Source organism: Camelus ferus, chromosome 16 (genome assembly GCF_009834535.1).
Source record: "Camelus ferus isolate YT-003-E chromosome 16, BCGSAC_Cfer_1.0, whole genome shotgun sequence".
In the NCBI taxonomy this organism is placed as follows: Eukaryota; Metazoa; Chordata; class Mammalia; order Artiodactyla; family Camelidae; genus Camelus; species Camelus ferus.
The window spans coordinates 37,017,892-37,045,820 of NC_045711.1; the positions used below are offsets into that span (position 1 = coordinate 37,017,892).

Consider the following 27,929-nt stretch of genomic DNA (forward strand, 5'->3'; position numbering starts at 1 on the left):
TCAATATTCTGTTGGTACATAGCCCTATTTGATATGGGCATGACTATCAGGAATTGAGGATCATTGCAGGCCATGTTGGAGACCAGCTACCACAATGTGGGTATTTTACAATTTATACTTAAAAACAACCTAAAAACAAACAAAAAAAACCCCTAAATGCCCAATGACAGATGACTGGATAAAAAAGCTGTGGTATAGTTATACTACTCAGCCATAAAAAAGAATAAAATAATGCCACTTGCAGCAACATGGGTGGACCTTGAGATTGTCATTCTAAGTGAGGTAAGCCAGAAAGAGAAAGAAAAAGACCATATGATACTACTTATATGTGGAATCTTAAAAAAAAAAAAAAAAAAAAAAGGACAAATGAACTCATCTACAAAACAGGAAGAGACTCAGACATAGTAAACAAACATGGTTACCAGGGGAAAGGGGGTGGAAAGGGATAAATTGGGAGTTCAAGATTTAAAAATACCAACTACTGTATATAAAATAGATAAACAAAATACCTTCTGTATAGCACAGGGAACTGTATTCAATATCTTGTAGTAACCTGTAATTTAAAAGAATATGAAAATGAATATATGTATGACTGAAACATTATGCTGTACACCAGAAATTAACACCTTGTAAAATGGCTATACTTCAATAAAGATAAATAAATAAAATTTATACTTATAAATATTTTATGTTTGCAGATCAAATTATATTTGATATTCACCATATTAGAAATTAAAATTTTTAAATGCTAGTTTGTCATTTAAAAATATGTCAACTATGTGTTAACATACATAATGCATTTTTAATGGAAATAGAAGAATGGCATTTTTTTACATTTCTGCAAATCTCTTTGATATTTGATTTAACAGAAAAATGTTGGATCTTCATTTTTTGCCTCTGCATATTCCACTGAACGTTCTTGAGAGAATGAGAGCTAAAATGGAAAATGATGTCTTAGTATTATTGTAAAAATAGTTTTAACTTCATGGACACTTCTGAAAGGACTGAAACACACTTTGAGGACCTTGAGCTAGATTATCATATGGTAACAAATGATGCCCAAATCTCAGTAGCTTACAACAACAAAGGTTTATTTCTTGCTTATGCTACACATCCAGTATGGCTTGCCCATGGTTCTGTTCCATGTCCTCTTCACCAAGGAACCCTTGTTGACAGGGCATCCTCTGGCTGGACATTGATAGATAAGGGGAAAGAGAACTTGATAAACCATCCTGGCTCTTAAAAATTATTCTTCTGAGTGATGGGTCACTTTCTTTCTTTTTTCATCAGCCAAAGAAAGTCACATGGCCGAGCTTGAGTTCTTCAGGGCTGAGATGTACAATCTGCAGTCAGAGACCCCACTGGAAGAAATACCAGGTATATGTGGTATATATAACTCTACCATGGTGTTTAATGAATATCGTTGGTTGCTCGTGGGGAATGGATTATATTGGGGAGAGGTAGGAAGCTATTTAAGGGTAGAAGTATGTTAGGAACTGACTGCAGTACTTTGGGCAAGAAATTACGGAGGCTTGGACTAGAGTGGTAGCAGTAGTCTGATTCAAGATGTACTTTGGAATTAGTAGAACTAATTTTTGGAATGGGGTGGGGTTAAGGGAAAGTGCTGAAAGATAACTTGTAGGTTTTTAGTTTGAACAACTGAGTGGATGACATGACATTTACTGAGATGGGGTAGGTTGGAAGGATAGTTGGTTTTTTTGGTGGGGTGGAACAAATGTTGAACATGTTATGCCTGAGATTCCTATTTTACATCTAAACGGAAATGTCCGGTGGATACTTGAATATATGTCTGGAGGTCTGGAGAGAGGTCAGAACTCAGGTACTAGCACAGAGCTGAATTGTAAAGCTATGGAGTTGGAAGATACCTCCTAGGGAGAAAGTGCTAATAGGGAAGGGAAGCGGGCTAAGGGCTAAAGGCTAAAGCTTTGGCATACTACAACATTTATAGGTGGAAGTGACTTTGGATCGGCAAAGGAGATTGAGGAGGAGCCATTGAGGTAAGGTGAAAATGGGTAGGAATGGAAGCAAAAAGAAGAAAGTGTTTCAAGAAGGAGGGAGTGTTACCGAACTCACAGGTGTAGTCTGTTTCGACGTTCTAGAATTGGGATAGGACTGAGGAAAATGGGAGTCACAGGTGACCTGGGTAAGTAGTTTTAGTAGGGAGGTGAGGATTAGGTGAGAGTAAGAAAAGATGGGAAGTGAGGAATGGAGGCACCATTTTTGAGAATTTTCTATTTTGGTTGGGTCAGTAAGTGAAAAAAAGGAAGAGAAAAGATGTGAAGATGAAATTGTGTGTATGTGGAATCTTTCAACTGTAAATGCTCTATCTATAAGTATTAGGCTTATTTTGCTATTTATTATTGAACTCCTAGGAATTTCAGACTAGCTCAGTGTGAGGAATCACAAAGACGCTACAGCTAGTCCTCAGCTTGGGGCTGTTATTAATAGGCTCAAAATATCTCCAACCAATGAGAAGCCGAGAAAAGAAGAGACGGAAAGGAGTGGAGGGGGAAACGAAGGAGAAGGGGAGGGTCGGCTAAGTTAAGATTGTCCTCCCAGGGCCTCCGTAGGGCAGCTCGCGGCCCTTACGTAACTTCAGGGGCGGGGCCGACAGGAAATTTAAACCGAAGCCGCGACCGAGGGCGCTTAGAGAATGATGTTATAGCTGGAGAGGAACAGCGGGTGCAAGGATCTGAAAGAGCTCAAGGAGCCCAAGATGTGATACGGCGGCCTTGAAGGAGTACGGGGGCCAAGAAAGAGCCGAGAATTTGAGGAGGGAGCGGGAAAGGGAAGCAGAGGTAAGAAGGAAGGCGGAAAGGGTCCTAAGAGTTAAAGAGGGGTATGGGGTCGGGAAGTGGGCACAGGAATTGGGGAGCAGATAGATGCGGAAGCTGGGGAGGGTAGAGGGGCCTGGAAGGGGTCACAGGAGTTGAGGGTACTGAGGTCTAAAGGAGGTAGAGGGACTTGAGGGGACAAGAGCCTGGAAAGAGGCACGGGAATTGAAATGTATTAGGGGTGGCCAAGAGGCCACTGGACTTGAGTCAGCAGTCTGAAAGGGGGCGGAGGGACTGAGGGACAAGAGCTTGGAAGGAAGCGCAGGAGCAGAGAGGGGATGTGGGTTTGGATGTAGTTGAGTCTTGGGGTTCCTGGGAGCCTCGATGGGAATTGTGCGGGATTTGGGAGTCAGGGGAGGGGATAGTGGAAGATCGAAGCCTAGTGAAGGTGATTCAGCTGCTGTTTTGTCTTTCTTTTAAAGGCAACGATTGGTTTGAACTGGAGGGTTCAATGGCTGAGAGTAGGCTCCAGGCTCCGGACCTAGGTAAGTAATAAGTCAAAACTAGGGATGCGAGGTCAAAGCTGCTACTCCTGCCCAGAGCATTTTGCGAAGAAAAGGCAGAGAAAAAGCCCTCTAATTACTGTGTGTGTGTGTGTGTGTGTGTGTGTGTGTGTGTGTGTGTGTGTGTGTGTGTGTTGAGGGATGTCATGGATCATTTAGGAATTCATGATAAAGGTCAAACGAGAGCTTTCAGTCTGATATTAAAAACAAGATTAGCAGATAGATGCGGAGTCAGGATGGATTAATTTATTAAACCCATATTCATTACTTTTACCATAAAATTCTTAAATTTATCCATAAATTTAAACACCCCTATCCAGTTAGACAAGTATTTTAGCACATAGTCATTTCCTTCAATATTGCTCTCCTCCCCTCTTAGTATCATCTAGTTTTGAGTTCTGGATTGTTACAGATATGCCATTTGGTTGTTGTCTTTTAAACAGTTATATACTTCACCAAATTATTTACTCTTCCTTCCCATGTCTTGTTGCTTTCTTCTGAATCTATTTCTCTTTTTGCTGATGAACTTTCTCCAAGAGTGTTTTCAAAGGGGGCTTTATGTGATAAACTTTATGAGGCTTGTATACCTGAGAACATCTTTATTTCACCTTTGTATTAAATTTCTTGAGTCAAAGGTCTTTTCCTTCAACACACTGAAAAATTACAGTGGTTTCTTCTTGCAAAAGGTAGATACTGAGGAAATTCAGGGAACCCTGGACTGAGCTATGGACTTCTGGAGTTTTGCTTTAGATTCTTTGAAGTGTGGCCAAGGTGTTATTAGCTGGGATTACTTTTTATGTTTATCTTTCTGTTTGATGGTGGTAGTAGTGGGTTCTTAGACCACACGACTAGTATGAGTTTGAATTCCAGACTCTTGGGAGTCCTGTGGTTTTGGATTCTCAGTGAAGACTTTCCTTTCGTGGGGAGCCCAGACTAAGATACACAGTGTTCCTTTTTGTCTCTTCTGGTGGATGGACTATTTTCTGGCTTACCTTTTTTCCTAGATTGGTGCAGGAGTTCCCAATTCTCACTCCCCACTTTAGGCTGGCACAAGACCTTATCTCCTGGGCTCCATCTGGCTCTTCAGTCCTAAGCGCTTTGCTTTTTTATTTTATTTTATTTTATTTTATTTTATTTTATTTTATTTTATTTTATTTTTTTTAATGGAGGTACTGGAGATTGAACCCAGGACCTCATGTATGCTAAGCATGTGCTCTACCCCTGAGCTGTATTACCCTCCCCCCACTCATCTTACCTTTGATACATTTCAGGTAATGTGTAGGCATTTACCTTGCCCTATAAATAATTCAGCAAGCATTTCATTGATCAGAGTTCCAAATTTATTTATAGTTTTTTCCTTTCAATGTAAAATTTATTTACAACGAAATGCAGAATTCTCAAAGGTATGTTCACTAAGGTGGGGTTTTTTAGATTTATTGAGTTATAATTTACATAAAATTCTTTTGTCATAAATGTACACTCTCAATGATTTTTATTTAATTTACAGAGTTTTGCAATGAACACAACATCTAATTGTAGAACATTTTCATCACCCCAGAAAGAACCTTATGCCCATTTGCAGTCACTCCTCATTCCCACCCTCAGCCCTAAGCAACCACTAATCTAACTTCTGTCTCTCTATATTTTCCTTTCCTGGACACTTCATAAAAATGCAGTTTACAATATGTAGTCTTTTGTGTCTGGCTTTTCTCACATGGCATGTTTTGAGGTTCATCCTTGCTGTAGCCCGTGTCAGTAGTTCATTTGTTTTTATTGCCAAATAGTATTCCATCATATCACATTTTGCTTACCATTTTATTTACATTTGAATTGTTTCCACCTTTTGGCTAAAATGAATTAACACTGCTGTGAACACTCCTGCACAAGTTTTAATTGGACGTATCTGGATGTATGCCTTGGAGTGGAGTTGCTGGGTCTTGTGCTAACTCTGCATAACATTTTGATAAACTGCCCCACTGTTTTCTAAAGTGGCTGCACCATTTTATATTTCCACCATGGATGTATGAGGTTCCGGGCTTCATCAGGGCAGGAATAGGAGTCTCGGGTCCATCTTGGTGCCCAGGGCCTGGCTGGGTGCACTGCGCAGGGGCTGTCGGCGAGGCTTGCTGGACCTGCAGGGCTCCCTCTCACCTCGGGCTTCTCACTCTGTTCCCCTTTGTTGTTTTCTAGGAGCTCAGCTCGGAGTTTCCAGTTGTCTGGGAAAATGCCAGAAGCACTCTCCAGATGCTGGGAGGCAGCCCTTTTCTGGAAAGTCCTTTTACTTGGATCTGCCTGCTGGCAAGAACCTCCAGTTTTTAACAGGAGCCATCCAGCAGCTGGGTGGGGTATGCAACCTGCTTCTCTCCTGCGGGACCGTGTGCCTCTGCGGGTTGTAGGGCAGGAGCTGGAGAGGGATTATATCTGTGACTTGGGGCATTTTCCGTGCTCTCACTGCGTTCTCCAAAGCAATTTAAGTATAAACCTTTTTTTTTTTCAAGTAAAGTTAAATTTTTTTTCCTGATTAGAAAAGTAGTATCTGTTTATTCTAGAAATTTCAGAGAGCATGGAACTGCTCCAAGTGACAACCATCATTTTGATGAATTTATTTTCTTGTGGACTCTTCTCTTTTCTTTGTTTCTCTCTCTCTCTCTCTCCCTCCCTCCCTTTTTTTTTCTTTCTTTCTTTCATGACTTTATTGAGCTATAATTCACATACCATACAGTTCAGCCATTTAAAATATACAGTTCAATGGTTTTTAGTATATTCACAGAGATATTGCAGATTGTGTAATTACAGTAGAATATTTTCATCACCCCCAAAAAGGAATGCTATACTATTATCAGTCACTCCCCATTGCCCCTTAATACTCCCAGCCCTGGGTAACCACTCTTCTGCTTCTGTCTCTATCCTTTTTTTTTTTTAATGCTTATTTTCTGTGTGGCTATGATCATGAATATATTTTTGATAACCAACTTTTTGCCCATAACCTTAAAGCAATTTCCTATCAATATTACCCCTCACATACATCCTTTGTAATGAGGATATACTTTTGAGTGGATTATTAATTTACTTAACCTTAACCTATGGACATTTAGATGATTTTTAAATCTTAGCTCTTATAAATAGCACTGTGGTGAACAGCTTTGGGGGAAAAAAGCATTCGCTGTGTTTGAGTCCATTACAATATTTTCAGAGCACATGTCCTACGGCACTTTTAGTAAGGGGTTGACATGGGAAACTCTTGTGTTTAGCAAATAGGTTGATAGCACTTGGCCCCCAAGAGGCAGGTAACTGGGGAAACTGTGTGAAGAGGCTCAGAATGCAGAGGCTCTTTGCCGTCCAATGAATGGAAACTTAGCAATGGGGATGGAAAGAATGAGGATTATGCACCCAAATGGGCCCCAAATCACATCTTGAATTTTTAGTGTGTTCTGTCATTTAGCCTTTGCTGTGTAAAACACCACCCTAGAACTTGGACTTAAAACAACAATTTACTATTTCTCACTCTCCTGTTTTTGCTGGGTGGTTCCTCTGCTGGTTTCATCCAGGCTCACTCCCGCAGCTGCATTCAGCCGGAGGGTCAGCTGGGCTGGAAGGACCAAAGATGCTCTCACGCGCACATCTGGAAGTTCATGCTTGCAGCTGCTACGTGACTGCTTACATATTGTGTGAAGAGTTCCTTACACACGTCATCTGTGTACACACAGGCATGTGGACATATAGTGAGCTAGACCAGCTGGTTTACACGGTGGTCTCGGCAGCTTTCCTGGAAGGTGACGGGAGAAGCGACAAGGCCTCTCTAGGCCTAGGCTCTGGAATGCACACATACTGTACACTTTCACCACATCTGTTGGTCAAAAGGAGTCCGATTCAAGGGAGTGGACTCAGGCTGCACCTCCTGATGGGAGGAACAGCAGAGTCACCTGCAAAGGAGTGGGTTCGTTGGGATGGGACGAGTGTGTGGCCATTGAATCATCTGTCATTTAGGTGGGGTAGCACTGCCCTGCTCAAACCCTCTAGTGTTTGTTTTTGCCGAGTTACAGGAGGTAGATGGACGTACTCCTTCAAGCCATAGCTTTAAAGACTTTAATTGTGATAAAATGTATATGGCACTTTATTTTTTAATTTTTTTAAATTTTAATTTTTTTTTGTTGGGGGGAGATAACTAGGTTTGTTTATTTATTTTAATTTTTTTTTAATTTTAGGTTTATTTATTTTAATGGCAGTGCTGGGAGTTGAATCCAGGACCTTGCGCATGCTAGGCACACACTCTACCACTGCACTATACCCACCCACCATTTATTTATTTATATGTTTTCTTATTGGAGGTACTGGGGATTGAACCCAGGACCTTGTGCATGCTAGGCATGTACTCTACCCCTGAGCTATACCCTCCCTCCATATATGGCATTTTAAAGTATGCGGTTCATTGGCGTTAACTACATTCACACTGTTGTATAACCATTGCTCTGTTTCCTATACTCGTATCTCCTCAAACAGAAATTGTAACCTTTAAGCAATAACTTCCCATTTCCTTGTCTCCCACCCCTGTAACTCAGTTCCATGTTATGTCTCGGAATTTGCCCATTCTGGACACCTCATATCTGTGGGATCACAGATATTTCCTTTTGTGTCTGGCTTATTTCACTTAGCATAAAGTTTTCAAGGTTCATCCATGTTGTAGCAGAGATCAGAACTTCATTTCTTTTTTTATGGCTGAATGACTCCCCAGTGTATTGGTGGACCACATTTTGCTTATCCAGTCATCTGTTAATGGACTCTCAGGTTGTTTCAGCTGTCTAGCCATTATGAGTAATGCTGCAGTGACCATCAGTGAACAAGTGTCCGCTCAAGTCCCTGTTTTCAATTCTGTTGGGTGTACACCTTGGAGTGGAATTGCTGAGTCATATGGTAATCCATATGTTTAGCTTTCTGAGGAACCTAAACTTTTTTTTTTTTTCCTTAACATAAGTGCCAGGTTCCTCATCCAGTCACACCTCAGAGATATCACCCATCCTTACTTTCACGGATGTGCTGGGGCTGGCTCACAAGAACGAATTTTTAGCATCTCTTTCAAGTTGCACATTCAGTGACATCATACGGGTAGCTTGAAATCAGCCATGGTAGGATTTTACCCCACAGAATTCAGCAAATGCTATAAAGCAGGGTTTTTTTTTCCCCCAGAGAGTTATTAAACTACTGCTTATTTCTGTCTTGTCTTCTTTCTACAGACGTGAGTTAAGTGTCATTGTGTTTCAGGCACTGTGTTGGGTTCTTGTGATGCAGGATGTCAGACCCTCTCAGTGCCATGCAGGGCTTACAGGTAGGATGAGCAGGTACTTACGCAGCTGAGTAATAGCCAAAACCCTTTTTTGTTTCAGGCTCCTTTCAAGGTGACAGGTGCAACGTCTGGATGTCCCAGTGTATCTTCACAGCAAAAGCATGGCTTAACCAAGCCATTAATTCTCTCTGGTCCTTTCAGTGTGCTCTTGCTCCTAGCAAACTCAAACTAGTCAAATACCCAGAGCCTCTGGGCTTCTGCTGCTGGGCCAGGAGGAGCTACAGTTCTGGAGCAAGAACCTGTGTTATATATATAAACCCTATTGTATTTCAGGATGATGTCTTCTTGAGGGCCCGCACAGAACTGCACTTGGTCTATTTAAAGACATTGATCCTGGAACTTCTGGCAGCCAAGATTTCCTTCCCCACCCTCTCGCTGTTGGTGATTCCACATCTGCCTTTTCAGTTTCAGCCACCTCTGTGATCTGGTTTCAGGTAATTGAGGGTTTTCTGAGCAAAGAAGTAAGTTACATCGTGTCCAGCCGCAGGGAGGCGAAGGCAGAGAGCAGTGGGACGAGTCACAGAGGCTGCCCCAGTCCCAGCAAGATCCGAGTGGAAACACTGCCCATGGCCCACCCAAAAGGCAGCCATCCCAGGCCCGCACAGAAACCCGCAGACTCGGTGAGAACCTCATGGGGTCAGAAAGGGGTACCCTACAGACGAAGGAAGTAAGCCTTGGTGAGCCCTTTTAGGCAGTTTCTGGTTTTAGTTTCATCTGGTTTATTTTAATCTCTTTTGAATTCAGGGGCTGAAAATATCTTATCATAGCTCTGGATCTCAACACCTCGGCAACATGCCCTTCCTTCGGTGATAAATGTTACTTTTTATGGGAATTCAGAGTCTGAGGTTCAAAAACAGTAGGAGGGCCCTCTGTAAACCAGAGAGGGCTTGTTGGGATTGGCCGAGGCTTGTCTTCTCGGCAGCGTGGGCTTCTAAACAGAGGTCTCAGAATTAGGAGTTTAGGACTAGCAGATATAAACTACCAGATATAAAATAGATAAACAACAAGGTCCTACTGTGTAGCACAGGGAAGTATATTCAAAAGCTTGTAATAACCTATAATGAGAAAGTATATATGTATGTGTAACTGAATCACTATGCTGTACACCAGAAACTAACAACATTGTAAATCAACTATGCTTCAGTTAAAAAAAAAGAGAGAGCAAGGTCTTAGGACGTTTGTAACACTTGACCTTGGGTGAATGCAGAATGCCCTTCACCAGGGTCCAGGCTGCCCGGGCCACAGCTCCCTGCAGGTGACCTGAACTTGGCTGTGGCTGGACCTTTTCTTCTGAAAGGGTCTCCAGGCTCCTTGGCTCTCACTGCTCCCAGCTTTCCGAGGGACGTGACTCCAAGACACGTGACTCCTTGCCAGCTCCGGTGGAGACATCTGTTTGTGCACAGGTGGTCTCCCCAGCTCACCTCATTGCTCCTCTGTTCCATCAGGTGCCTCTGAGCAGAGGGAAGGAGCTCCTGCAGGCAGCCATCAGGAACCAGGTGAGCTGGCAGGCAGGCTGGAGTGTGTCTCCGCACGGCGAAGGAGTCAGCCTTTCCTCCAAAGGTTCTGCTGAAGTACTGACGCGAAAGGCACACCCTGCGAGACCTGTGGCAGTGTCGTTATTTCCTCCTTATGGATGAGGGAGTGGGGCTCAGAGAAGTTAGGACATCTGTCCAGGGTCAACCAGGGCTGAAGTGGCAGAGCCGAGGTTTGACTCCATGATCTTTCCAACTCCAGAGCCTCCCAGGAGAACCTTGGAGGGATGCTGTGGGGCATGTCAGACTTTGTATGTCTTTCACAAGAGGCTGTTTATCCTTTTTGTGAGAATCCAGGGCCGTTACAGTTAAGTGGCAGGAGGAGGAGTTGAGGTGATCCTGTGAGAGGAGTCGCTGAAGTGACCGCAGCTGGGTGCCTTGCCTGTGATGAGGGCAGCCTGGCAAGGAGGGAGGTGGGCAGCAGGCGTAGACAGTGGTGACTGTTGGTGGTGTTTATTGTGTTCTTCCTGTGGGCTGAGAGCTTTCCTCACAGAGGCTCTCCCAACAAACAGCTCTCATGTAAGCGTGTCCCTTCCTGATCACAGGATGGCCAGAGCTGAGCCTGTAGGCAGATCAGCAGTCCGTCCCCTCCTGGGGTGTGGAGGACAGAGGTCTTCCTGGGGGCTAGGGTTGACTCTCCAGGTTCTGGGCTCTCTCCTCCCAACAGCTCCCCACGTGGATGACCCAGAGCTCCCAGAAGCCAGGACAGCCATGGTGTCCATTCCCCTGCCTGATTCTGCTTGTCTTTCCAGGGGAGCAGCAGCAGCCTCCTGAGCAACGCCCGCTCCTGGGGAGTGCGGATCCTGCACGTGGATGGTACCCTTCCTGCCCCGGGGCTCCTGCGGACGGGAGGGTTGGTGACTTTGACTGGGAATATCAGCTGGGGGAGGGATCAGAGTCATGTACCAGCTGCAGCCAGGTGCACTCAGTTACTGTGTTGATCCACACAGGCGGGGAGGGGGAGAGACCAGCAGTAACACGAGGAGAGCGCAGGTCGTGGGAGGTGCTGTTCTATTTAACCCGACAGCTCCTCTTAGCTGGTAGGATAATCCTGTTTTACAAATAGAAGAAGAATCCGAATATCCATGACACCTTATCAGGCATTTACTCTGTGCCAGGTAATTCCCTCACCACTTCCCTCTGCCCATTGTACAGATGAGGAAATTGAGCCTCAGAGAATGTAGTAAGTAAATCATCCATAGTCTGACCAGGAGTGAGTAATGTGGCCCACATTCCCACCTAGTTTGGCCCGGCTAAATTTCATGTTCTTTCTGTCCTCTAGGTTCGCCTCACACTCTAACCACCCGTCTTCAGGTTGTAATAAATTCACACTAGAATAGCTGTTGTGAATCAGCTGGCAGCGACTGGCCCTCACATCCAGCTCCACTTTGATTCTGGGGTTTGCTCTGACCCACTGAAAGGGGCTGGTCCACATCCTGCCTGAGATCTGCCAAAGGATAGAGAACTGTGCTTGGGAAGGTCCTGGTCTGGGATATGGGGGGTTCCACCATCGCTGGAAAACCATCCGATTCCCACTTGATCTAATTTCCTGACTTCCTGAGTATTCGAGAAGCTCCAGCACGTATAGCCCCTACTGAGTCTCTTCCCCTCTGAGGTTAAATCTGAAGAACTCCCGTGGCTTGGTTGCCTGACAGAAGCAGCTCTGCAGTTGTACCTTAAAGCCCTTTATGGGCTAGAAGGCACCTCCTGTTCAAGACTTGTACTCAGTGCTTCCAAGGAGCCTGAAGCCAGCTCAGGGGCTCTTCCAGGGATAGAGGACCCAGCCCTCTCTTTTATTGTCAGCAGGTGCAGGGATGACACGTAGCCAGAAGGTGGCAGGCAAGGCTGGTGTGATCCAGTGGGCCAGGCTGGGTGAGAAGTGTAGTCCCCCAGCCCCAGGAAGGGACTGTGCTGGGGAAGTGAGGAGAGGGAGCCCTTGGCCACAGCCCTGTTTCCCCCACAGAAATGGTGATGTACGTGCAGCACCTGTCTCTTGATGCTCTGTGTGTGAAGAAGCAAGGGCCAGAGAAGCCAGAGGTAGGTCCTCCCACTGAACTGAAGGGTAACAGTAAAGCCTGTGACAACTTTGGTAAATCCATGACACCCCACCAAGCCATCTCCTCCCAGCTGTCCTGGGGAAAGTGGGAGGAACACAGCCTCTCAGTCAGCTCTCCCTGATGCCCACAGCCCCACATTGCCCGGTCTTCCCTCCTCCCTGTGCCTGGGCCCTGGACTGCCTGCAGGTTGTCTGGCCTGGATAAAACGCGAACGCTCGTGGCCTGCTGGCCAGGCTGCTGTCCTAGGGATGGCTTTTGGCCCGGCAGTGAGCCTGCAGATTGCATGGGTGGTGCCAGGTGTTGGGGTTTGAAATAGCTGCCATTTTCCAAATTCTTGTTTGGCTTTTCCTTCTTTTGCTGGAGTTAGAACTGTGTGTACCTCATCAAGAGAGCCCAGGCTGATTTAAAGCCACAGGGTCTTTGCCCAGCCTGAGTCTGAGGACCCTACAGGTCTCTTGGGAGCACAACCAACAGTGGTAGATCCACACCAGATGGAGTGCTCAGCCTCGGCGCCCCTTGTGCCACACCCTCTGGTCTCGGTGTCTCTGGGGTTCTGCTGCTGAATAGATCCACATTGCTCACAGTTGAGAAAAGTATATAGTGAAAGTCTCTTTCCCCCCCAGCTCTGGTTCCCCAGCCGCTAAGCCTGAGGTGGACTGTTTCCCAGTTAGCCCTCCAGGACGCCAAGCATCTACCAGCAGATGTGTCAAAAGCCCCCTTCTATGCAATTGCACAGTATTTTTACCTTGCTTTGTTCATTTAATAATCTCTTTTGTAGATACTTGGGAGTCTTTTGGAGCAAGTTCTGGGTGCAGCCTGCCAATAGGCGAGGGGATGTGGAAGGCTTCTCGGGGCCGTGTCTACCGTGGCAGTGTGGCCTGGAGGACAGTCTGGAACCTCCTCGGGCCCAGAGGCACAGTCCCAATCAGGCCTCTCTGGATCCCTTTTCCTACCCATGCCCTCTGAGCTCTAACTGATTTTCTTAAAATTTGTTCCATTTGGTTTTTTATATTAGCCTTGTTTGACCTTGGCCTAAAAGTTGGCTTTAACCAACAGAGTCAGGGGCCGCAGGATAGGGCACCAAAAAGCAAAAGCCGTTGTCTTCACCTCGTCCTGTCTGCCGCCCTGGGAAGGCAGCCGCGCCTAGAAAACACAGGCTGCCATTAGTGAGCGCCTGCTCTGCATCGGGTCTGCTACCTGCTTGAACTTCACCTGTGCCACAGCTGAGGCATTAGGCGGGAACTCTGCACAGCACAGGTGGCATGGCTCCACCCTTGCCCAGGCCTGCGGGGCTCCCCAGCCCTTGCTCTTTGCTCCATCTTGCAGTCCCTGCACAAAGTCAGCTGCCGTTGAGATTCATGCACAGAGCTCCCCTCGCATCAAGTCCTTGGGGAGACAGAGGGAGCCGTGGCACTCAGGTCTGCTGCAGCTCAGGGTCCAGCCAACAGCAGAAAACAAAGTGGGGCAGACTCGCAGCAGCTCGGCTCACCAGGCCCTGTTCCTCAACCCCTCCCGGCTTCCTCACATCCTTAACCTAGTTTCCCTTTCCATTTAGGGAAAATGTCCAACAGAGTCAAGAACACGGAAAGGTCAGTGCAATAGCTTTTCCTCATCTAATTGCCATCCCTCCCTCCCTAAATGCTTCCCCATGTCTCCCTCTGTGGCAGCATCTGCTCACTTTTCTGCGGCAGGAAGCGAGTCCAGGTTGTGTTGCCCCATCGTGTTTCCAGGGCCTGGGCTTCGGAGAGAAGAGCGGCAGGAGAGGGGCCTCCGCGATCAAGTCCAGGACTGCTGGGCCAGGCCCTCTTCTTCGAGCTGAGACCTCATGCAGTCACTCTGGCTCCTGCATCCTCTGGCTGTTCCTGGGCACTGATCAAAGTTCAGCATCCTTTTCCTTCTGATTCAGGAGCAGTTGGGGTGGGCAGTTTGACAGCTGCCTACCCCTTTCAGAAATGCCAGACTTCCCTGAAATTGACAAACAGGCAGATTGATGGGCCCGGCTCCCAGCTCCTCTTGGACAGCAGGAGAGTTTCTCCCCCTGGATGCTTCTCCCAAAGATGCTCTTTAAGTGGCATTTATTCGTGCACAAGCAGGAGCTAAGAAAAGTTACTTGGCACCTCTTGTGTTTGAAATTCAAGGAAATCTATAGGGGAATTGATTTTAATCACCGTCTCAGTTAATTAAAAAGACAAGAAGTTGTCCCAAAAAAGTAATTAATGGGAGCTGCTGCTGTGCAGGGAGAAAGGCTGCTTTTTACTGGGGCGCAGGTGGCCTTGAGCGGGTCTGAGAGCTGAAAGGCTTCGGCCTCTTTGGGGATCTGGTGACTGTTCTGCCCAGGCTTCCAGTGCCTTGGCTGCCCCCTTGACAGGACTTCTGGTCATTGTGGGAAGGCAGAAGTGGTTTATAATGCCTTAGAGAGTCTGTAAACCATGCAGATAGCCAGCTAGTAGGGGATGAATCTCTTGATTAATTGACTCCAAATTTATCTTCCCAGCACCCCTCTGCCCTATTTTTTTTCAAGAACCAGATTTCGATTTTGATTTTTTTTTTTTACCCTCCTTCTGCTAAGACCTCTAAACACTCTTTAACTCTCTTCCTCACTTCTCCTTCCCCCCAAGAAACCTAGAGTTCTTGTAGAGAACCCTGTCCAGGAACCATTCTCAGGCCCCTCGGATTCTGAGACACCAGGAGTCAAGGTCTGGGAAGGAGCTGAGGCTTTTAGTAGAAACCAACAGGGGCTGGGGTTTCTCCCACCCAGCCTGGTTTCTAATGGTCGGTTGACAGCCTCCAGAACCCACATGCAGGAGGCTGAGGGCACACTGAGGACCCCAGGCACCCTGCACCCTCCCCACAAATAGGGACCCCTTTCTCCCCAGGTTGAGGCTGGAGGAGATGGGAGTGGGTGCCTCACCCCTGCAAATGGAAAGGTGCATCTTGGGGCAATGAATGTTCTAGCCCTGAGAGGCTCTTAGGCTTTGGCAGACTCTAGCCTCGGCCCTTCCTGTGTGTCGAGCCCGGGCCAATGCCAGGGCAGACAGACAGCTCACTTGTGCCTTCTTCCTTCCAGTGGCCAGACTGAAGGCACCGTTCCTCAAAGTCGAAGATGAGAGCAGGTGAGGGGGCCACAGACCCACGTGGAGGAGAGGTACTCGGGGCCCCACACTGACACGGGGACACGGAGCCCTCCAGCCCTACGCTTTTGTCTTCCCCAGAAGCCACTTTATCCCCCTGTCATGGAGAAGTCACACAGGTCAGGAGGAGCTTCTGCAGGTGCCGTGCCCAGCTGGCATTCCTCAGTCATGAGCCACAGGTTAATGACCCTGTGTGTGAATCCCCTCCTTTTCACACTCTGCTTTTATGTGCTCTTGGTGTCCCATCCAGACAGTTTTACTCCTCGATTCCCCCTAGGTGTCCGCTGACACTACCAAATCGTTGCCGGCCCCAGGCCAGTGCTAGTACAGCCTTGGCTGAAGTGAGGATGTTTGGGGTGATACTGGGGTTCCCTTGTCAGATCACCCTGTCTTTGATGAAGCCTTTCTGTTTTGCTCTGTAAAACCCTTTCCTGGTACATGTTACCTCAGGACAACCCTGGGTAAAACTAGCCTGAGAGTCCATCCTCTTCCTAGTGGGGAAACAACGGAGGTCAGAAATTAAGGAACTTGGACCTGTCCACTTTGCTAATGAGTCTTGGCCGGAGGCTAGAATCCACATCTTGCCTGGAGCCCTCTCCACTCTGCCCTGGCCCCGCCCCATGAGGGCCCTTCTTACCTAGAGCAGGAAGGTCTCGTTGATGATAACTCGATGGGCTATTGGCCAACTGGGTTACCACTGACTCTTAAGTAAGTGCTAGGTCAAAAGTCTGAGAATCGAGAAATACCTCAAAATTAAAAGTTGTTTAAGAGAAAAAGCCCACGTGTACCCAGCAGAGACTCCTGAGACCAGAATTCTCTGTGTCCCTCAGCCTCAGGCAGGCCAGCTAAAGACCTAGCCTCAGGAGCCTGGCATGCCTGCCCGTCCTCCAGATGGCTCCTGCACATGGTACAGAGTTGGCTCTGGTGCCCCAAAGCAAGTAGAAAGAACGCAGGGATGGAATGAGGTCCCGTCTTCTCTAGTTCCAGTGGGATGTCCTTCAGACTCAGCCCCTTCACAACCAGCTAAGTACAAGTATCATGACTCACACACAGTGGCTGAGACGCCACCAGTGCCTCAGTATCTCCGCACACGGCGGGCACAGGCTGTTACCGGAGTTGCAGGGGCAGTGTGCTGTGTGCCTCTGGCATCACCGGCAAGACCAAGCAGAGCTGAACCTTATGATCCTTTTTACATGCTGTTCTGAAGCAGGTGCCCTTCGAAGCCCAATAGAGCCTGACCAGCGTCAACTTTCCAGCCACCTAAGCAGGAACAAAACAACAAGGAGAAGGACAAAAGGGTGGGACCGGGGCTGTGAAGGGCACCTCCTCCTTCAGAGTCCAAGAAGACTCATTTGTTAACTCAGTCCTGAGGCCGCAGGGCTCTCACTGTGCCCCCCAGGGACCAAGGTCTGCGCTCTCCCCCTGCACTGGCCACTGAAGCCAGACATGGTGTGCCTGGCACCCCCGTCTGCGGGGTTTGCTGAGTATCCAGAAATCACCAGATCTGGCTCTGAAAGTCTTGAATGTGAGCAACTTGAAGCAAACCACCGAACCACTCAGTTCGGGTCTGACTCTCCAGAACCTTCACTACGCCTCTTTTCCGGTCAGAATACTAGAGAACCAGCCCAGAGCAAAAATGTTCCTCTTCGTGGAACAGGAAGGTTACTGTTCTGGTTTAAACATTCTTGCATTTAGATTCTGCCAGACTAGAGTCCTCAGACGTCGTTTTGAGGGCCGAGATCCGGAGTCAGGAGGCGTGGCTTCCCATCTGGACTTGGCCACTTGCTGGTCGTGCGTGAGCCCTTGGGCAAGTCCCAGAACCTTGTGGGCTTCGTTTCTTCTTTTATAAAATGGGGTAACACCAGTGTTCCCCTCAGCTCGGCGGGTAGCTACAGGGTCCAGGGGAGCAGCGAAGGTTTGGAAAATGGAGAGAACATAAGTATTCTTTTAATCCAGCAAGATAGATGAGAGCACTGTTCTAGAATTTAAAAGGTGGGCAGGTGAGAATCTGCTTTATCAGGATTGGAATTCTAGGGAATCGGGCTGGCCCCCCTTCCTCATCCTTCCCCTTCCCCACGGTACTCAAAGTGGAAGTTTTCTGTTTCAGGAAGTTTCGTCCTTTCCACCATCAGTTTAAATCCTTTCCTGAAATTTCTTTTCTGGGACCCAAAGACACAAGTCCCTTTGAGGCCCCGACAACTCCGGGCAGCTCACACCATACCAGGTGGGTCTTTCTGGTTCCTGAGTACCAGGGGCTGGGTACCGGCCAGAGTCCTCCCCGTCAGGGGCCTGCTGGTCAGATTGGGGAATGGCCATGTGTTAGCTCCTTAGGCAAAGTCTATTCTGGGAACTTCGCCCAGAGAAGAGAGACACTGGAAGTGCTCATCCGTTTCATTCGCTGTTCTCCATCCATACTGTAGGATTTGACTGGTGTCCAGAGGGTGACAGGCTGGTTTCTGAAACTCAGATTATAGATCACCTTCATCAGAGTTTCCTCGGGTCCCATTAAAAATGCAGGTTCCTGAACTCCACACCTACAGAATCACAGTCTCTGGTGCTGGAACCCCCAAAGCTGCACATACACAGGCTCCCCGAATGAGTTCAGTGCATGTCAAAGTTTGAGGCCTTTCAAGCTAAACGTATGGGGCGGGGGACCTGAGGTGCCTGCTGCACTAGGTGGCCCAAAGTGGCCTGTAGGCTGACTGGTGCTCCTACTCTACAGACCTGTGAGAATTTGAAGCTTCACCGACCAAAGCACAGAAGGAACGCAGCTCAGGTGATGGACTAGACGCCTTCTCAGACCCTTTCTAACTTAGGGGCCACAGGGTTAGTTCACAGACCAGGAGACTTGAACGGGGCAGACACTCAGCCCAAGAGTCCCCAGGGCCAAGGAGGGCCTGTGGGTTCCACTGGTAGATGAGGGCCATGGGGTCAGGAAATAGTGCAAATAGGAAAAACAGAAATGGAGTGTGGCAGTGGATGGAGAGGGGAGGAGGGAAAGACAGGCTGAGGTGAAGTCCAGGTGCCCCTCATTCCTTTCCTGGAAGGCACAAGGGGTCAAGAGCAGTAGCCAGGAGGCCGCCCAGGTGCACGGCTGGGGGTGGCCCTGGGGTGGCAGAGGAGCTGAGAGGTTGTAAGGGGAAGACAGTGAAGCAGTGAAGCTTTGGTGACCACGTGTGAGGAACAGAGGGTTGGCCCAGGGTTCTGGGGCAGGGGGTGTGTAGAAAATCTGCGGGAGGAAATGTTCAATTTTTTTAAATTTCAAAATCATTATTATATTTTGGTTCAAAATTTAAGAGTTACAAAGAGTTTAAAGTGAAAAGTCTGTTATCTTACACCCAGCCTTCATTCTCCAGGTCGAGTCTCCAGAGAGACTGTGTGTGTACAGAGGCGCATTGTGTGCCCTCGTTCCCTCTTCTCACAAAGAGTAGCATGATATTCACTGTGCTGGATCTTACTTTTTCCACTTAACACATCTTAGATTAATTTATTATTAGCACCTAAAGGGCTTCTTCATTCCCTTGAATGGCTGCAGGGTATCCCATGGTATGGAGTTACCGTATTTTATTTAACAGATGCGTAGATGATTTCCAGTCTTTTGCTATTCTAAACAATGCTGTAGTGAATAGCCTTGTTCAGAGTAAATTTATGATCATTCAAGTATATTTGCAGAGGAAATTCCTGAAAGTGGAAATGCTGGGTCAAAGGGTGCCCATATTTATAATTTTGAGAAAGGCGGCCAAATTACTCTTCATGGAGGTGATGCCAGTGTACACTGTCACCCGCACTGGACCAGAGCCTGTTTCCCCATCCCCTTGGCTAATACTGTGAGCTGTCAGAATTGTTGACTTAGGCCAATTTGATAGGTTAAAAACCATATCTCAGCATAATTGTAATTTTCCTTTTTTCTCTTTATGAATGAGGTTAAGTATGTTTTCATATGTTTGATCATTTGAATCTCTTTCTGCGTGAAACTTCGTCATAGCCTTTGCCCATTTTTCTATTCAGTTATTGATCACTAATTGATTTGTAAGGAGCCCTTTGTGTTTCAAGGAAATGAGCCCTTTCCCATGTTATTAGTTATAAATATCCCCCCCCCCAGTTTGTGGTTTGTCTTTTAACTTTGCTTATGATTTCTGCCAAGCAGATGTTTTTTTAAATTGCATGTAGTTGAATTTATCTGCTTTTTTCTACATTTTCTGGGTTTTGTGTCACTTTGAAAGTCCTTAGGGGAATATTTTGGACCTGTTGAGTTGGCTCAGCCAAATAGCAATGCCCTATGGGCTGTTAAAAATACAGAACTGAAATTCAGATGAGAAGTCAGGTTTCAGAAAGATATGAAAGTCCTCAGTGAAGGCGCAGCTGTGCAGGTCAAATGAACGTGGGCTTGTGTGTGAGCTCAGCCCTGGAACGTCCTCAGGGATTCTTGCTGCCGCTCGTCCCCCCACGCTCACCTGTGGTTTGAGATGTGTGGGCTGGGAGAGGACGGAGCTAGGACAGGGGGCCCACAGGGTGGTCTCGCCTTCCTTGCTGCCTCTCCTGCCACCCTTGGACGAGTGGCACCAAGTGTAGGCAGGCTAGCCTGTGCCTGCCCGGCTCTGGCCATTTTGGTCCATCCCCTCCCTGGCCTGGGCTCCAGCAGTGACAACTCTTCCTCTCCGTGTGCCCTCCCCAGAGAAGCCAGGGACCGGGAGCCAAGCCCACAATCAGCCGCCCGCACAGTGCCCCGGAGGAAGAAAGGCTACTGTGAGTGCTGCCAGGAGGCCTTTGAGGAGCTGCACAGGGTGAGCTCCTTCCCCACCACACAGCTGCTCACAGACTGTCCCATGAGAGCCTGTCCCACCCAGTCTCTCCACCCTGGTGAGGCTGGCTGGTCTGCTTGCGTCCCACCTGGCCTGGTCTAATGCCCTGTGCCTCCTCTCACCCCCGGGCAGCATCTTCAAAGCCCCCAGCACCGGGGTTTTGCCCTGGAAGCCCATTCATATGCTGAAGTCGATTGGATCATCGCCCAACTCAGCCACAGCTTTGCAGACATCCCCTTCCAGGCCAGCCTCCCTGGGTAAGCGCCACCTGCCACCCTGCCACGGGTGGTGGGCACACCCGCCTTTCCACCTGTCCTGCTGTCGCCCTCTCTAGGTGGGGAATAACCCTCAGGTAGGCAAGAGCAGGGACCAGGCTATGGCATCCCTGTCTTTCTCCTTCCTTCCCTTTCTTTCCCACCATCTTCTGTCCTGTTGGTTTTGGTGGTGTCGGGATAAGAGGAAGACCTCCGAGGCTTCAGCTGATCAGGATGGGCCCAGGCCAGAGCGTGGCTCCCTTTAGAACTCAGAGGCATCACCACAGTTGAGGGAGCAGGGGGAGCATTGCAGCAGCTCCGGTCCTGGCATGTGTCTGGTCTCATGCCTCTCTGGCCTTCTGGAAGCGGGGAGGGGGATTCCTGAGTCCTTCCCCGGGTCTTTCTGCTTCTCTAGAATTTTACCCCCAGGAAGGATTGCAGGGGATTCAGTGGAATCCCAGGGCACTCTGAGCCCCAACTTCCCCCTGGTGCCCACTAAGGAGCTGTGGCTTCACCTTCCACCCCAAGTCTCCACCTCAGGGAGCCTCCCTGGGCTCAGCTTGGCCAGCCAGGATCTGTGCTGCTTTCTCCAGCCACCAAAGGGCACAGCCTCCTCTGTGAAGTTATTAAATGGAACAGCCTCTAACCTGTTCCTCTGGCCAGCCCTGACCACAGGCTGCAGAACCAAGAACCACAGGGCCTCCGAATGGGCAGCTCTCTTCGGCTCACCAGAGCCTGGAAGGGCAGCACCGCACGTGCCCTGCCCCACCTCCACCCTCAGCCTCAGCCCCGCTCGGGAGGATCCCAACTTGCCACCTGCTCTTGAGTTGCACCCTTTGGCCCACTGGGTGTTTTTGTTCCCACAGGCAGTCAGGCTCCCTGGCTTCAGATTGTGACCATCTGTGCCCTGAGACTCTGCCTCCCAACCAGCCCTCCCATCCCAGGACAGCATCTCCCAGGAGGAGGAAGGAAGATGATCGCCAGGCCCCAGGTGCCCCAGAGCAGGATGGCACAGTGGGCGACACACAGGCACCAGCTGAACCTGTGGAGGCTGGCAAGACACCTGGACCACCAGCAAGCTGCCAGGAGCCAGAGGAGTTGGCTGATGTCTTTGTGGACCCCTCAGGAACACCTGCTTACCAGTGCCTCTTGACCAGCTCTGGGTTTACCGAACTCTCCTCAGGCTCAGACCTGGCACTTGTTGGCCACAAGCGGAAGATTCAGTTTCCCAGTGGTAATGCCGAGAAAAGGCCACAGGCCTCATTCTTTGTCCCAAGAGCCCCCAGCCCCTGTGGCACCAGGACAACTAATGGCAAGCATCTTCTCTCCCTTCTGCTTCCAGGCCATGAGCCTAGGCCTCTGGCCTCCCTCCAGCCCTTGTGCCACCCACAGACCTGCCTCTCCCTCCCAGGCTCCTTACCTGGGCTGCCCCCAGGATCTAAGGAATCTGAGTGTGCCGCCGCTGGCCCTATCTCCCAGAAGACTGACCAGCTTCCCAGCTGCCCCACAGCCCCAGGCCAGCTGTCAGGCCACCTGCAGACAGCTGCGGGCACACAGACCCCAGGGGGATCTGCAGAGAGCCAATCTACCTCTCTCCCTTACCCTCTGCCAGCCAGCGGGGGAGCCAGCTGCTCCCGATGGCTCTGGGCCCCCCAGCCTCTCCCAGTCCCCTGCCTCCCTGTCTCCCAGCCCCAACCCCAGCCCAGCGCCAGCAGAGAACTGCTCCTGTGAGTCCCCCTAGGCATGCAGCTCTGGGGCCAGACAGGTCCCAACTCGAGGGCTGGATACACAGATCCAACCAAGTTAGAGCTCTGCTGAGTGCCGCACACCCAGCAGGGCTGACCAGACAAGGAGAAGCAGCGTCCGGGGCCTTGGCCTTTGAAGTCCAAGTGAACAGCTGTGGTCATAGCCAAACTCTGTGGGGTTGACCAAGCTGGTCCTCACATCCTCTGGATCTTCACTGGGACCAAGAGAGTCTGGGCAGAGGACTGCCCTCTCCCCTCACTCCAGCTATGGTCCTGACCAGAAGGCAGTCTACAATGGGCTTGTCCAGCCATGGCCAGCTGCCCATGCCAGGAGGCAGAGGCAAGGTTGGCATAGGGAGGGACCACAAAGAAGCTGGAGCCGCAGGAGCCCTGGCCTGGCTTCCTGTCCCTCTGCAGGCACTTGCTCTGCAGAGCAAAGAGGGTTCGTTGTTGGTGGTGTTCCCCGCCCCCACCCCCAGCCTCCTTTCCCACCAGCATGTGGCTCTCCTGCTTTCTGAAATGCCTGTGTGTTGTCCCCTCCCCCAGCCCCCCACGCTCTGCACACAGATCCTCAGGAACATATGAAGCAGAGGAGGGGCTCGGCTGCGCCACTTCCAGAGCTCCCTTCCCACTGCACTTAGTAGGGGCCCAGCACTGACTTCTCTGAGCCCAGGATGTGGCCAGAGCCGCCTTCAGGGACCCCTCTCAGCTCTTCCCTGTGGCCTCAGCCCTGGCTGCCCACCCAGAGTTCTGTTCAGGGTCAGTGGCTCACCTGCCAACTTCTGCATCACCCTCTTCCCTCCCTCCTTCCCCCAGGACCTCCCCCCTCCTTTCTTTCAGCCAAGCCATTAATCTGGAGACAGAGATGGGTTTGCTATTGATTCTCTGACCACTTTTTTTTTTATTACTACATTTTGTACTGTGGTTCCTCTCACCCGTCTCTGCCTCTGTGTGTTTGTCTCTTTAAATGCTGAAGCTACCAGAAGCCTGGTGCTATTCTGTGTCTCATTTTGGAGGAAGAAAGCGGGGCCTAGCTGCTGGTGAAGACCTGGGTTGTTAGTTTGGAAATAGAGCAACTATGCGTACAACCTTCAAGGAGGTCATGTTTGGCCTTTTTATGCCATCCTGTTAAGTTTCACAATTAATCTTGGTCTAGGAAATGTAAATAAATTTGTTAATAACAAATAGCAAAGAGATGGGGCTGGAGTGCAGTGTGTCGGGCCTTGATCTGCCCTCCAGGGACCCAAGCAGATACGGACAGAATAACTGGGTTGCAGGATGGGAGCCTCCTGTGAGTGGGAGAGTGTGTGTGGGTGCCGCCAGCCTCTGCCGGCCCAGTCTCCCCAGGTCACCCACTGACTGCTGCCCACTGAGCAGTCACCTAGAGAGGGCATGCTTGCCACCCACTCCCAAGGAAATGTCTTTGCCCTAACAAAGGTTCTGCTCTGGGCCCTCTTCCCTTCCCCAGGTCCCAAACAATGGCTTCCTTCTGGGCCCTGATTGGTGTATCCCTTTCCTTTCGTGGCAAAAGGGGATGCCTTGTCCCCCGGTGCCTTTCCCATATCTCTGCTACTCTGGGTGAAAAGCTCCCCCCCGCCCTTTACTCAGACCTCTGATATCCTCATGTGCTGTTCACCCAAAGACTGATGCACCAGGTTCTGACACCTGCATCACTGTCTGCCCAGGACCTCACAGTTGACTGTGTGGCTGTCCCCTCCCATCTCAACAGCTGTGACCTTGGAGAGGTCAAGCCCTGAGACTCTTATCTCTCCACAGCCACATCTGTGTTCTGGTCTCCAGGATATAAGTTGAGAGAGGAACCCAGAATACCTGAGACTGGACCCAGGACAGGTAGGTACTGCTTGACATAAATTAGGCCCCTTGGTGGCCCCTCCACATGGGGACTGTTCAGACCTCCTTCCACAGCCTCCCTCAGCAGATGACTTTGACTCAGACTCACCAGGCACTGCCTCATCCTGCTCTCAGTCCCCCTTCAACATCTGATTCTCAAAGGATGCACTGTCCTTCCTCCCTGCGCTCTCATCAGTTTCTTCCTCAGATTTACCGCCTCTCCTTCCCTCTGCCCAAAAACTCCATCCTGGAAACACTTGGATTGATTCAGCAGCTTGAAGAAAGCTCACTCCTGTTCTCTGGCTACTTCCTGTGGTCTATAGCCTCTACCTCCATGCCCGAACCTCCTTCCAAACCTCCGCGGTGGCTCTGCCTGAAGATTAGCCCATACAAGGTCACCAGATAACCTGATAATGACCAAAGTCAGGTTCCTTTTCTCCTTTTCCACTGTGTTGAAACGTAGCTCCCTGGCTCCCCGGTGACCCTACGTGAGCGTGGTTGCCGTCCCTCCCCCAGCCTCTGCCCTCTGGAGCATGAGTACTGGTTCACCACCAAACTTGGGTGTCTGCCCTGAGCTTGCATGAACCCCCCAGCCCTCACTGCCTCCCCAGACATGGGCCTGGGACCTTGTTCTCACCTCCGTGCTCTGGTTCTATCACTTAATTGGTAGCTCCAGCTCTGACTCCCTTCTGAATTCTAGTCCTCACCTGTGCTGGGTGGGAAGGAGCTCCAGCTGCACGCAACCCACACTGTCACTTTGGGTAAGTCCCTTTACTACTCTGGACCTCAGTTTCCTTATCTTTAAGTGAGGGGCTTCTTTTGAGATGATTTCAAGGGTCCTTCCTCCAATAATAAAATGCCCTGACCTACGAAGCCCTGATATCCCCCCTGTCCTGCTGCCACTACAGAGGGACCAACCTAGGACTCCTCCCTCCTCTGAGGCTGGCTTCCCTGCCTGCTTCATCACATGATTCTCCTGTACTCTGACTCCTCAGCCACGCCATCCAGTCCTGTTCCCTTGTCCTGCTGACCACCCTCCCCTTACACCCACCCTGGCCCCCCATCCTCGAGGACACCCGAGTGCCCACTCTGCAAGGCATGGCTTCCATATTCTCCCTGAACCCTGGAAGGTAAGCCTTCAGGCAATGGAGGCTTGAGTTCAAATTCGGATCCTGCCACTTTATGACCTTTGGCAAACTCCTGAAAGTGAGTTTTCTTAATCTGAAAAATAGAGGAATTAGTCATTGCCATCCCACTAGGAAGCCAGAATTAAGTCATATGTCAGTGAGGTGCTTGGCACAGAGCTTGGCACGCTGTAAACACTCAACAAACAACATTATTACAGCCCCCTCAACACACACCTGTGAGACCTCCCTTCTAGACACTTCGAGAGAGCAGATTTTCACTAACCTCCCACTTGTGACAGCTCTCTGACCCACAGCCCCATCTCCAGTGTAACTTTGTGGATGAAGCTGGAGACACCCCATCCCTGGGGCCCCCCACTTTCCAACAGCTGGTTCCCCAGAACTCCAGGAGGAGCCCTTGCATGGGAGAGGAGGGGCAGGGGGGTGGGCATGTTCTTGGACCCCTGGGGGCATGACTGCATTTGTGCATCGTGCACCCCTAAAAGGATGGGTGTCCCCAGGGTTCTGGCATCCCAGGTGCCTCCAACTCCTCCCTGAGGCCAGGCCTCAGAACTTCAAAGATTAAAGGAGGGGCCACTCAGACAACTGAGAGGAGGAACATGAGGCCTCCCTTGGAGGGATATTTGGATGACAAGAGTGGTCCTCTCCTGGTGGACAGGACAGGGTGCAGGGTGGAACCTGGGAGGAAGCAGAGTGAACATCTTATTCCAATGCTGCAGGGTGTTCCCTGCTCCCCACCCCTCAACATCATGTCATCAGGCACAGTCTCCCCATGTGTGAGAGGTCTCCAAGGCCCCCAAGCCATAAAAGAGTCCTTTGATTCCTGGACAAGGGCCAGGAAGCTGGTTTTCTCCTCAGCACCATAAGGACAACGTGGACAGCGGGAGCCCAGGGTGAGTGCGCCCTTCTGTCACCAGGACAGCTCTGAGCGCCTGAGGCTTGTCCACTCGTTTATCCCCCCAGCAGCACTGTGGGGAGGACTTTTTAACCCCTATTTCACAGATAAGGCAACTGAAGCTCAGAGAGGTTGAGAGACTTGCTCAAGGTCACACAGCTGTGAACCCAGGACTGAGACCCCAGTGGGTTGCCTGGACCTCTGAGTCCTGCTCCTCACAGACTAGGCAAGGGGGCCTGGACAATCTCCGTTGGCAAGAATCACCGCCCACCACACCCCGGGTCGGGGACAGCTGACACCCCTCCCTTACCTGCAGCTGCCGGGAAGAGGTCTTCACTCCGCATCAGCCCAGCCTGGCCCCCTTGCAGGAAAATGTGAGGGGAAAACTGGCTGAAAGGCAAGAAGAACTGGGCAGGGACGGAAGCCCCAGTCAGGTGCTCCTGAGGCAGGGCTGGGGGTAGGGACGGAGCCTAACAGCTCCCTCAGAGGGTGTCCCTGAGGGTGGCATTAAGACAGAAGGAACAGTGGCCACCAATCTCTGATTTCTTCCTCGTGGGGGAAGCAAGTGATGGGCAGAAGGGACCACAGGAGCCCATCATCGCCATGGGGCTAGGGTGGGCATTCCCTGAAGGAAACCCCTGTCTGAGGATGAGACATGGTTGCTGCCCTCAGAGAGCCCCCATTTTGAGGAGAGGCTTCTACAGTCCCCAACAGGAGGGAAGATAGGTGAGGGATGTGAGGCAAGCTTCCTGCTCAGGAGAGGCGTGCAGCTTGTATTAGTCCTGACACGGAGGACAAGATGGGGAGGTGGGGACTGAGGTGTGGTCAAGGGAAGGTCAAGATGTCCAGCTGGGCCTGCTTGGTGTTGAGAAACCAGGGAGATAAAGGGATGCTGGGGGCCACTGGGCCCTTTGATGAGCCTCAGTGGAGCTGGCCCAGAATGCCACCAGAGATGTGTCACTCGGGGCCAGGAAGATCTCCCCAACATGAAGCCCAAGGAGCCAGGGCCACAGAAATGGTAGGAATGTGCCTCAGCTGAGGAGGACTAGGGCCACTGGTAGGGCTCTCTGTGTGGTCTTGGGCATGTTGGAGGGGATCCAGACTTGCATAGGCCCAGGGCCCTCCACTGTGAAATGACAAACCCCACCTACCCTGGGGGGCACACCAGGTCAAGACTCAGTGACATGAGCCTGTAACATGGCAATGGTAGGGCAGGACCAGCTTACCCTTGTGTTTGTGGTGCCAAACGGGAGGGGTGAAGGGATGAGATAGATGGGCCAGTCCCTTCCAGGTCCCAGATCCCAGATAGAAGGCAGAGGTAAGGATGGGGGTGCCAGGGAGGAGAGGGACCCTGGAGTATGGGATGCACCTCTCCCTGATCAGCTGTTTGACTTTGGGAAGGGTTCCCAAGTTGTCTCTAGAGTGAAGGAACAATTGGCTCAGCCTCGCTGAGCATCTGGGTCTGTAATGGCAGGTGGCTGAAGTGGAGGGGGGAGTCATCCCATTCCCAGCATTGATGTCAGCGCCTCCTGGGAAATCGCCTTCTCACCTCTCCTGGGCCTAAAATAGAGCTGGGGGGGCCTGTCACAAGCCAGAGGCAGCTCCCTCCCCGGCAGAGGCCCTGGGTCCCTGAGGAAGCAGAGGACCCAGCGAAGGGATCCCTGCCTCCACTCTTGCTCCTCAGTGATTTGTGGTCTCCCAGTGTGGGTGCGAGGATGCTCTGGCCTGGGGCACAAGGTCAAGGTGAGGCCTCCCCATTGGTGCCCATGCCTTGCCACATCCTAACCCATCTCAGGTCTCTGACTCTTGGGATCCCTA

General features: G+C 50.1%; 1 protein-coding gene across 3 annotated transcripts in view; it reads left to right on the forward strand.

The window, feature by feature from the left end:
- Positions 1–23,435, forward strand: part of DBF4B (DBF4 zinc finger B) — a 31,501-nt gene extending 8,066 nt beyond the window's left edge. Inside the window, exons 2-16 of one of the 3 annotated variants that reach the window (XM_014554701.2) lie at positions 1,291–1,377; positions 1,970–2,018; positions 2,581–2,819; positions 3,278–3,340; positions 5,549–5,703; positions 9,134–9,319; positions 10,145–10,195; positions 10,984–11,047; positions 12,195–12,268; positions 13,844–13,877; positions 15,356–15,401; positions 17,527–17,643; positions 20,095–20,203; positions 20,354–20,478; positions 21,342–23,433. In XM_014554701.2, coding sequence (XP_014410187.1) covers positions 3,307–3,340; positions 5,549–5,703; positions 9,134–9,319; positions 10,145–10,195; positions 10,984–11,047; positions 12,195–12,268; positions 13,844–13,877; positions 15,356–15,401; positions 17,527–17,643; positions 20,095–20,203; positions 20,354–20,478; positions 21,342–22,206 — 1,860 coding nt within the window. In that variant the 5' untranslated portion in view covers positions 1,291–1,377; positions 1,970–2,018; positions 2,581–2,819; positions 3,278–3,306 and the 3' untranslated portion in view covers positions 22,207–23,433. Of the gene's footprint in view, positions 1–1,290; positions 1,378–1,969; positions 2,019–2,580; positions 2,820–3,277; positions 3,341–5,548; positions 5,704–9,133; positions 9,320–10,144; positions 10,196–10,983; positions 11,048–12,194; positions 12,269–13,843; positions 13,878–15,355; positions 15,402–17,526; positions 17,644–20,094; positions 20,204–20,353; positions 20,479–21,341 lie in introns of all 3 variants that reach the window. The other 2 variants (XM_032457368.1, XM_032457370.1) reach the window with 2 other exon arrangements.
- Positions 23,436–27,929: the final 4,494 nt, after the last annotated feature.